Raw genomic sequence first — 11441 nt, 5'->3', positions numbered from 1 at the left:
TAAATCACACACGCAATGGTAACCAGACTGGTGTTCATTATGAAATAAAATGGCTTCAAGTTATTGTTTTGCATTTCAATACAGATAAGTTGAGATATGTCTGTCTTTCTTCAGTGCATTTTTTTTATGGAATAGGAGGACAAACGAGCGTACAGGTCACCTGTTGTTAAGTGATCACCACCGCCCATACTCTCTTGCAACACCAGAGGAATCACAGGAGCGTTGCCGGCCTTTAAGGAAGGTGTACGCGCTTTTTTTGAAGGTACCCATGTCGTATCGTCCACCGCACTAGGAAGTTCATTCCACAGCTTTGTAGTACGTGGAAGAAAGCTCCTTGTAAACCGCACTGTGGAGGACCGCCACACATCCAGATGGTGAGGATGATTTCCTAACTTGTGGCGTGTCGTGCGAAGGTGGAATTCGGCGGCAGGAATTAGGTAAAACAGCTCTTCGGAACACTCCCCGTGATAAATGCGGTAGAAGACACACAATGAAGCGACGTCTCTACGCAACGCCAAGTGATCCAGCCGTTCACAGAGTACTGGGTCCCCGGCAATTCGAGCTGCTCTGCGTTGCACGCGGTCAAATGGATCGAGCTGATACTGGGGTGCGCCAGACCAGAGATGACAGCAATACTCCATGTGTGGCCGGACCTGCGCTTTGTACAGCGCTAGAATGTGGGCCGGCTTGAAGTATTGCCGTGCTCTATTAATGACGCCCAGTTTCTTTGAAGCCAATTTGGCTTTGCCCTCTAGATGGCCACGGAATTGGCAATCGCTCGAGATTTCGAGACCCAGTATTCCGATACTAGGCGAGGCTTTTAGGGAAGTGTTGTCGAAGAGCGGTGCATTGCGTTTTGGGTAGGTTAGAAAAGTCAAGCCAGTGCTGTACAGCTCAACTTAATACTTCTCTAGGCTTGATCTTGATGAGCATAGACTTGTGATTTGTCAGAACGTACCACACTAACAAAATGTCAAAGTCAATTAGTATCCATATTCTTTGTAGTCAATTCGCAATTGTCAAATTGATGGTAAACCAAAAAAAAAAAAAGTATATTAAATAAGAAAAATAAATCGAATCGAATCTGTCGAAACAATAATCTCGTAAACGTAATAAACTGACCTCGTAAAGTAGATTAGTAAGAGTGTAGACCTTTTTGAGAAAAATATACTAAGTTAGTGTTACTAATATTCCAGATCTTTTGTACTAATCATTCTTGTTTTTTCCAAAATCGTGCCACACAATACTAAATCCTACTTCATAGCCAATTTCATTATTGGAAAATCTGCACGGATGGGCTTATAATAAAAAAAAATTCAATACCTAATTCATTATTTAAAATATTATTTGTATCTACTGCCTATATATATACTGGGAAACTGACTTCAATAGCTGTTTAACTTCATTTTTCATTAATGTAAACATACATATGAGTAAAAGAAAACTTTACACAAAAGAAATGGTTGCTAAAAGTAAAAACAAAGGTACATATAATATGTAAACACTATTGATACCTAACTCTTACATTGTCATGTGGTTTTACTATGAAAATACTAACATCATTATTAGTTTTAGCATGTTCCACTCCTGAACACCATTTGGATACATCATTAAGAGACAGTGATTCCGTATGTGACTCAGATGCATCTAGCCCTGTTCCATTTCTTTGTACTCAAGATGGTACTGACGGAGAAACAGATGTTGTTTGGAATTTTTACACTCCTAAAGCTGAAACACGGCATGAAAAAACCACACCAGTGAGTAGAAGAACAAAGAAATCTGTTAGAGTTAAACTAATAGAGAAGGCAGTACCCAAACGTAGAACTGTTAAAGACTCCCAGAAAAACACTGAATTATTCCAAGAACTTATTGAGTTAAATCAAAATCTTCATGAGATTATAAAGAAAAAATCTAATTCGAGTAATGCTACTCCTAATCCACAATCCGGGAGTGAAGAAGACATTTTCAATGAGTTTGATTGCTCACCCAAAGCTTACAAATCTAATAATCATTGTCTTCGAAAAAATGTTTTGAGTTCAAAATTTGTGAAACAAGATAGCGAAAATGGTATTGAATCAGATGATTCAATGAATGAATGTCTGTTGAAGGCAAGCCAGGTGGTAGAAGAACAGATAGTTAAATATGATCACACAGTACCAAAAAGGCCCTGCCTTGAAAATTTGCCTACTAAGAACATGAAATCTTTAAAAAGGATAGATCAAGATTCAATGGACAGTATCCTCAGCAATATTAGATTAGAATCCCCTCTGTTACGCAAAAGAAACAAGCATGAATCACCAAAATTAAACAATGACTCATTTGACAACTTATCGGGATGTTTAAATGATAGTGCTTTAGAAAAATTAACTCAAATACCTTTGCTTGATGATTCAAAAAAGAAAACTAATAAGAAAGATTCAAACTGGGTATTACAAGAATTTATTGTACATGGAGATAGCCCAAAATCAATTTTTGGAAGACACAGCTCCATGCCTGAATCGCCGACTATAAAAGATACAAATAAACCTTCGACAAGTGGCATGGCATTTGGAAGATATAATTCTATGCCCTTCAATAAGAGTGATGAAAAGATTTCAGGTTTGTTTAATTTTTGTTTCCTTTCATCATGCTTATCAAAATATTGCGTAATAACTGATACACATGATAATCATGATTTATGTACTTCAGTTATGCTTATTTCATAAGGTTTAATCAAACTTTAGGTATTATTATAGTAGGTATACCATATATTTTTTTAGGTATAGGTAGGTATAGGTATAGGTATTCATGGGCTACTTTCCGCAACTCGACGACTGCTGTGTGCCTATTTTGCGTCATAGGGTTGGGTTGCTTATCTTGCCATCCCAACTCCTCAAGGAAGTTACTCAAACCTCTGATGTCACGCATGACCTCGGGGAGAGTCCTCGGTGACCCCAGGTGTTTGGCCCGGTATGTGGCCACACCTCAGCACTCCAGGATGAGGTGTGTGGCCGTTTCTTCTGTCTTCATGCAAGCCCTGCACAGGGGACTGTCAGTGACACCTGTATTAAACAGATGTTTGTTAAAGGGGCCGTGACCCGTTGTTACATGAGTTATCTTACGTAATCTTGATCGTGTGAGTTTCACCAGCTTACGAGAGAGCCTCTGATCTATGCATGGTAGAGTCTCTTTTGCTTGTCTGCATCCACTCATCTCCGTCCAGTATTTATTATGTAGCTCCTTGGTGTGCTGCCTTATGACTGATGTGGGCCAACCAGAGGGGAGAGGGACTATTGGTTCCGGTCCAATGGCTATCATTTCTGAGCCCATCCTTGCTAATTCGTCAGCGGCATCATTACCTCTGGAGCCACTGTGACCCTTGATCCACTGCAGAGTTACGCGATTGTTGTTATCACATACTTCCGTCAGGGAACAGTAACAGTTGTATATAAGCTTTGAGGTGATAATATTGCTTTGTAGGGCTTGTAGTACTGATTTGCTGTCCGTAAGGATCCGGGTGGAGTAATCCTTTACCTTACGTGTCAGAGTCGCCATAGCCGCTTCGATGATGCCCATGCATTCCGCTTGGAAGACAGAATTATGAGCACCAAGTGTTGCAGCTATGTTTATGTTAAGATCTTCAGAAAACACTCCGTAACCCGTTCCAGACCTTGTTTTCGAGCCGTCAGTGAAGATCCAGAGCTCCTTTCCATTACGACACTCTTTCGGTTCTTCATGCAGCTGTATTTTATATTTCTTGTCAAAAATAAATTGCTTTGGAGACCTGACACTTACTGCCAGCAGCAGTGGTTCCTTTATAATCACCTCATTTAGGACCTCTGAAGAAGCAGATTTATTGGTCTTCCAAAGATTTTGTGTTTTTAACCTTGCTGCAGCGGAGGCTGCCTCTTGTTTTATGAATAGGTGTAGCGCTGGAAGATTCAGCATGGTTTCTAAAGCTGCAGAAGGTGTAGTTCGCATACATCCTGTGATGGCCATACAGGCTAGTCTTTGGAAACGTTGTAGTTTGTTACATGTGGTTTTAAGTTTAGTGCGTGGCCACCAGACTACTGCGCCGTAACATAACATGGGACGTATTACCGTTGTGTAAAGCCATAGTACGATATATGGGGCGAGACCCCATGATTTTGCTACCATTCTACGGCATTGCCAGAAAGATAAAGTAGCCGTTTTTATTTTCGCCTCTATATGGGCACTCCAATTCAGCTTACTATCCAGTAATACTCCTAGATACTTTACCTCGTTTGTTAGTTGGAGTTCAGTATCAAACAGTTTTGGTAGTTTGTGGTTTCCCAGAACTCGTTTGTTAGTAAACATTATCAGTTCCGTTTTTGTTGGATTAACTGATAAGTCGTTGTTTTTACACCATTTTTCCACGATGTTCAATGCTGCATTTGTTACTTCGCATACTGTATTAGCAAACTTTCCGCATATTAAAATGGTTAGATCATCTGCGTAACCTACAGTATAGTATAGGTTTTGGTTGAGGGTGGTAATCAGATCGTTTACAACGAGGTTCCACAAAAGAGGCGAGATTACACCTCCTTGGGGGCAACCTTTAGCAACAATCGCTTTATGTGACTCACCTTCAGCAAGTAATATGACTCTACTTTTCAGCATGTTATCCATACATTACGTACATACTCCGTGTTGTACATACTCCATGGCGTTGTAGGGCATCCTTTATTTTGGTAAATTTTGTCTTGTCGAAGGCACCTTCAATGTCTATGAAGGTTCCTAGGCAAAAGATCTTTTCTGAAAGTGCACCTTCTATTACATTTACTACAGCTTGCAGTTGATTAGGGTGTAAGGGTATTCTTCGAAGGTAGTTTTCCCTCAGTTCTCTCTCGCATAGCCTTTCCAGAGTTTTCAAGATGAAGGAGGTAAGGCTAATGGGTCTGAATGATCTAACATTAGAGTAGTCACTTTTACCTGGTTTTGGTATGAAAATCACTTTCACCTCCCTCCATATTCGGGGTATGTATCCATGCGCTAGACACGCCCTGAATATGTCAATCAGCAGGTTTAGAAGGGTCTCTCCCCCCCATTGTAACAAAGCAGGAAATATTTCGTCCGGCCCCACTGACTTAAAAGGGTGAAAGGTATTAATGGCCCATTTTGTTTTCTCAATGGTAACCACCTTGTGGGCTATCCGCCAGTCTTTTTCTTCAGGAGAAGAGTATTCATCCATCCACTCTATTTTCTGCATGATTTTGCAGCCAGGGAAGTGTGTTTCTATAAGGATTTGCTCCGTCTCTTCAGGTGACTTAGTGAAGGTACCATCAGGTTTCCGCAGGGAACCCAGAATTTGTCTGGGTTGACTAGAATTTTTTTTTTATTAAGGTATTTAAAATAGGTAGCAAGGCTATTATTATATTTGTGACACCTACAGATGAAGAAACACATCACAGTACTATTGTGCTCTGTATCCTCATAGCTTAAAATGCTATTGTATAGTGTTGTTAGGAAAATGTCGTCGAAATTGTCACCTTATTGCTTTTAATAGTGATTTTCATTATTATAACACTAGAAATAAGGGATTGATTGTAACTAATTCTAGTAGGCTTCAAAAGATACATAATAGCTTTAAGGATAAATGTATACACTTATATTAAAGTCCCAGCCACTGTTCAGGCATTATCTATAAATAAATTAAAAATGTTTTATAAAAAAATGGCTCTGTTGTAAATCCTATTACTCCACAGCTGAATATCTGAGTGATCGGACAGGCTGAGACTACATTATGATTATTTTATAGCAATAGCAATGAAAGTACAATATTGTATATTATTATGCCTTTTAAAAAATTGTTCGTTTTGTAAGATGCAACAGCTTTTCTTTTTTATTAAAAGATCAAAGCCACCTTTTTCTTTGAGAGTCTAATCATTTTCCAGACTCTCCTAACAGTTATTGAAGTGAAGGAGAGATCTGGTTATCTTCATTAAGCATTTGGTTTTGTCAGATTTCACCTTGGTCATTGCATTTAAGGAGAATAAACTTCAGACTTTTATTCTATTGTTCATCTTAAGCTGAGTTTTGTCAGGCTGGGGTCTATCATCCATTGTGAATTTCAAAAGAGAATTATTGGTTGTAGCAGTTGCAGTGAGTGCCTGTATTTATTATTCAAGTGTGATTTTACTACATTCATTTAGTTTTTGTATCAGGATTGCTATCACCCCAATAAAGTTTCTTTTATTGTCACTATGCCTTGTTTGGTACATATTTGATGTAGTTCGTTTTTCTCCTGAAACAGCTTTTCTATTTAACTCTGTAAGGAAAGAAGCATGTTCTATTTTGACATAAATTTTAGGACTGGATATCCAGCATGCCTCTTGGATTATTGATGTGGGTGTTTTTGTTGCATTTTCTAGGTCATCTGATATTTTTAAACCTACCTTTAATTTATATATCTTTTCACACTCACTTAAAATTGCCAGTCTAAATATTTGTTCCGTATTTTTTTAGTGTCCCTGATTTTGAATAACCGTCAACATGCTAATATTGTAATACACATGTATGATCTGATGAGTTGTAGTAGCAGGGTTCTGGTTTCATATATTGTCTTTTAGTCCTTTTGTAATAAAGAACTCAAAAGATCTTGGGTTTTATTGGGGTCACTCCAGGGACTAGGCTATTCGCCAGAAACTGCATTTAAATGGTTCTGAAATAAAATTTATGAATGATGAGTGACTGGAACCCGTGCTTCTCGGGTTGCATTCGAGAGTGCTTACCAAATGACTCGAACAGTAAGATTATTTTTGACTATATATGAAGAGTGATTAAGCATAGCTTGTGTCTTTTTCCTGGTGCTTGTAGCATATTACCACAATTGGCTCGATTTCAGGTGGTGTTGTCTGTTTTATTTTTCCACGGGTGGAAAGCTTAGTTTGGGGTTCTGGTCTTCTGCTTACAGCTCTATTACCATGTCTTGCAAGGGTCTCCTTACAGACTTCACAACTTTTTACAGAGTGCACACTGAGTAGAACTGCTTAATGTTAGGCCTAGACATCAAGTTTGTCAAGAAGAAAGCGGGTTTATTTCTAGTCCATATTTTTCATTTATTATTTCTCCTGACCACATTTTCCCTGTTTACTCTATTTCTTCTTGGATTTAAATTATTGGTGTTTTGGTAGCAGGTTTCATATCTATCACAACTATTGTGAAGATTCTTTTGTGTTCAGAGATTGACAAATTAGACCAACCCATTATCATTTATCATCAGAGATATTAATTTTTTTATAGTCTTCAATGCCATGCTACTGGCATCTCTATAACTAGTTTTATGTTACAAAAGAGAGTTGTTTGAGCCAAATAAAAGCTTCTTTATAGACAGTCTAAGGGATATGTAAAATTAAGAAGAAAAATAAATAGAAAGAGAAATAAATGTTAATATGATTGTCATTAATAAAATTGGCTGGTTGTTAATTCTAGTAGTTTTAAAAGCCAGCCTATGTTCAAATGTTATCTGTAAATTCATTTGAAATTTATCAAAAATTGGCTGCATAGTAAATTGTATCACCTACTTAAAACAGATAACCTAGGCAATGATATAGGGTTAGACAAGATTATCATTGTCTTTTGCAATTAGAAGAGTATAATAATTGACTGCTGAGAGAGTCAATGCCTGACCATGAAGCTATGTCACCATGGTATAACAGGATCTGCACTTGATCTTCTGATCTCATATTTAAATAATAGAATTCAGAGGGTTGAGGTGAATGGCAGGAGATCTACTGGAACTCTTCTTGGTATGGGGGTACCACAAGGGTCTATTCTTGGACCCTTCCTCTTCCTTATTTATCCTAAAAAAGCACAAGGTGGTATTGTTTGCGGATGACACTTCACTTATATTCAAAGTGAAACGAAGCCCTAGTTTTATATGACGAAGTAAACAATGCTCTATCTGACATCGTGTACTGATTTAGCGCCAATAACTTATTGGTAAATAGTCATAAAACCAAATATATTAAATTTACCGCGCCAAATGTCAAAAATGTAGATGCAAATATTTTATTAAATGGAGAGGTGGTAAAACCAGTGGAATCTGCTGTATTTCTTGGCATTACTCTTGATTCCAAATTGCAATGGGGCCCTCATATTGAAGGATTGGCGAATAAGCTTAGTTCTGCAGCATATGCGGTTAAGAAAATTAGACGGTTAACTGACATAGATACGGCGCTACTAGTATACTGTTATTTTCATAGTATTATGTCCTATGGTATATTGTTATGGGGCAGTGCGGCCGATATTAATACCATCTTTGTGATGCAGAAGAGGGCTATTCGCGCGATTTATAACCTAGGTCCTAAAGAATCATTAAGAGAAAAATTTAAAGAAATGAACATTTTGACTGTTGCTTCTCAATACATTTTTGATAATGTTATGTATGTTCATAAGCACATTGAGGAATTTTCTAGAAACTGTGACATTCATAATGTTAACACGAGGAACAAACATAAACTTGTTATGCCTACTACTCGTTTGGGTCAAGTTAGTAAGTCTTTTGTTGTGCGATGTATATGCTTCTACATCATATTGTACCAAGAAAATGTACAAAACAAATGTGTTACGAAATTTAAAAGAATTGTTAAAAAACGATTGTGTGGGAGAGGTTCCTATAGCATAAACGATTTTCTTAATGACACCATGGACTGGGAATAATACGACCACCCTCAGGCTGTTTAATTATAAATGTTTATTGTAGGATATCACAGTTTCTTGCGCCCATTCTTCTCAGGTCTGAGGCAGTCTCTTTTGAATGGGTGGTAGTTTTTGACGTTCAATAAGTGATTTTAAATCCTATTTTGAATAAAAATATTTGAATTTGAATTTCTTCCCTTTCAGAGCTCCACTTATTTCCGATGTGGTGGACATGATTTGAATTACTTTAAATAATTCCATTAGAATATTTTTTTTTAAGTAATTCACTGTTATGATATTCCAGTTACAGTTGATTCATCCATCACCTGCACTCCAGATGAGATAAAAAAGAAGCATCAGCAAGCAAGGGAAAAGTTATTAGCCAAGAGACTTCTACCATTTACTGCATCACAATGTCCTGAGGCCAATGAAACTCAACAGAAAAGGATTACCAAGAAAAATACCTTTCAGCCGAAAATTGCCAGTTCAAATGTAAAAAGAAGCAATCATTTAGATAATTTACCTATGAATATAGATGTGAATTCACAGAAATTAATTAACAATCAAAAAACTGATACAGAAGATATTAAATCATTAATAGAAAAGAAGAGAAGAGATGCTTTGTTGAAATTAAGAAAGAGGAACCCTCAAGTGAAAAGTTAAAAGGAACTGTGTATTTTTTTTCTATTTATTTATTAATAAAAAAAAATTACATGCAGGTTTCAAAGCAATAAAAACCACTGAGGTTTGTACAATTGCTAAATTTAGTCTACACCAACAGAGTTAATTTAACAAAAGAAAAATAGTTCACAATCGTTAGAAACTTAGCTATACAGATAATACTTATAATTTAACAAATAAAAGTAAAAGTACTTGATACAAATAATTGTTAAGCATGATAAGTTGATCGGTGGTCAGTCAAGTCTTAAAAAGTATTTTTTTTTATTTAGAATCTTGTGTTTTATCAACCAGTGATTGTTGTGAGTTTTAAGTGATTAACATTAAAGATACATAAATATTTCTGTTAACTTTGTTATTTAAATCTTGTTTATTTTATATGACTGATTTTTTGTAGTTTCTGATGTAAATATCTTCACAGCATGACAGACTATCATTTCAGTGTATTTTAAGCATCTAACTATAATACTTTTATAAAAACAATGATCAGTAATGATTTTATGCTGGGAGCTTTCATCGAAGAAATGCCTTATCCCTTTGAGATGTAAAAAAACAATGTATGTATGTAATAGAATCCTATTATCCTTTTTACAGGTAAAAGTATCCGGTATAGTTTATCCCCTTCACTTTTTTTTTCTTTTTTTGGCAATAGCGTTTACTTTTTGCCAATAACGTAAATTAAAGATTAATACGTTAAAAAAGGATACGGAACACGGGAAAGGATCAGACAAGTAGAAAGAGGATTGAAACGGATAATAAAAATTTCATAAATATACATATATACTTACTACTTACACAACAAATATTTAAACTTTAATATGGTTCTGAAGAATGAAAGATGACAATATTTTATAAAATTTACATCGATACAAAATTAGACAGGATATACAGATAGGAAAAGGAACATTAACCCTTCACTTATATAATGATAAATTACTGAAGCCTAAAATACGAATATAATTTATAAATATTGTGCTAATTGGAAAGCTATTTCAACAGATTTAGAATTCGGCCTTATCAAAAATATAATTGTTACCTTAAGCGTTTCATTCATATTTCAATAGCCCTTTACACCATATAATTTAAATATTTATTTAATTAATAAAAACTCTTACATTTGTAAGAGTTATCTCAGAATTATTATTCTGCGCGCTTAAAAATGCGCGATGAAAAAGTAGAATAGATACACTGACATAGGCAACTCGGGGCTTTAAAATTTTCTTACCCGTTAGTGCCATCTGGACGCCGGATAGTGCAACGTTTTCCGTGTGTATTACAGTACTACAGCAATGCATGTAGGTGTATTTACGGCATTGTTTTTTCTATTTACTATTTTGTTTTTTAATTTACTTCAACTGAAATAACACAAGTATAACTAAAAGTACTCTGTTATCTAATCCATGTAACAAGGAGTTAATTTATTTCAAAATGCGAAATTATATTATAATTTACTAAAACTGTCAGTTTTAAACTCCGTTTCTATATAGGCATACAGATGGCGTTAGTTTCAGTGAAGAAATCCTAACTTATAGTCGCCATGTTGCACACTCGCATAAATATACACAAATATTATTATTAGATCAGTCCGAAAAATATGTCTAAATCTGTAGCTATAGAAAACTAAGAAACGTATTAAAAGTGACATAAACACTTATTTGATTTGTTTGACAACGACAAACCATATTAAATGTGATAAAACCGGTGGAATCTGCTATATTTCTTAGCATTATTCTTTATTTCCAATAACAATGGGCTCCCATATTATAATAGACTTGTTCTGCGGCATACAATGACGTTCTTATGTATAGAACATCATTGGCAGCATAGGATCTTTGATACGGCGCGACTAGTTTTCTTTAGTTATTTTTATAGTATTATGTCCTATCGTATATAGTTATGGGGCAGTGCGGCTGATATTAATACCATCTTTGTTCGGCAGAAGAGGACTATTCGCGCTATTTATAACCTAGGTCCTAAAGAATCTGACAGCAAAATTTAAAAAAATAAACATTTTTTCTACTCCTCTCTCTCAGATCCTCTACTTTTATCTGTCATTTATACAGCGGATGTCGCCAAAAACGCACAGTTATTTTTTTGGTTTATTTATTTAGAGCATTGGTAAC

General features: G+C 35.9%; 1 protein-coding gene across 1 annotated transcript; it reads left to right on the top strand.

The window, feature by feature from the left end:
* The first annotated feature begins 1062 nt into the window (after positions 1 to 1062).
* Positions 1063 to 9662, top strand: LOC126966147 (uncharacterized). Its single transcript, XM_050810091.1, has 3 exons — positions 1063 to 1484; positions 1570 to 2598; positions 8945 to 9662. Exons 1-3 carry the CDS (start codon positions 1430 to 1432, stop codon positions 9301 to 9303), a joined length of 1443 nt encoding a protein of 480 aa, XP_050666048.1. The 5' UTR covers positions 1063 to 1429; the 3' UTR covers positions 9304 to 9662.
* Positions 9663 to 11441: the final 1779 nt, after the last annotated feature.

Source organism: Leptidea sinapis, chromosome 9 (assembly GCF_905404315.1).
Source record: "Leptidea sinapis chromosome 9, ilLepSina1.1, whole genome shotgun sequence".
NCBI lineage: Eukaryota > Metazoa > Arthropoda > Insecta > Lepidoptera > Pieridae > Leptidea > Leptidea sinapis.
This window is presented reverse-complemented; position numbering and strand designations above follow the sequence as displayed.

Coding starts and splice junctions, on each gene's coding strand:
- LOC126966147 (XM_050810091.1), top strand. CDS start 1,430: ATGAGTAAAAGAAAACTTTACACAAAAGAAATGGTTGCTAAAAGTAAA. Junction 1,485..1,569: donor TGCTAAAAGTAAAAACAAAG/GTACATATAATA, acceptor CATCATTATTAG/TTTTAGCATGTTCCACTCCT. Junction 2,599..8,944: donor GAGTGATGAAAAGATTTCAG/GTTTGTTTAATT, acceptor ATGATATTCCAG/TTACAGTTGATTCATCCATC.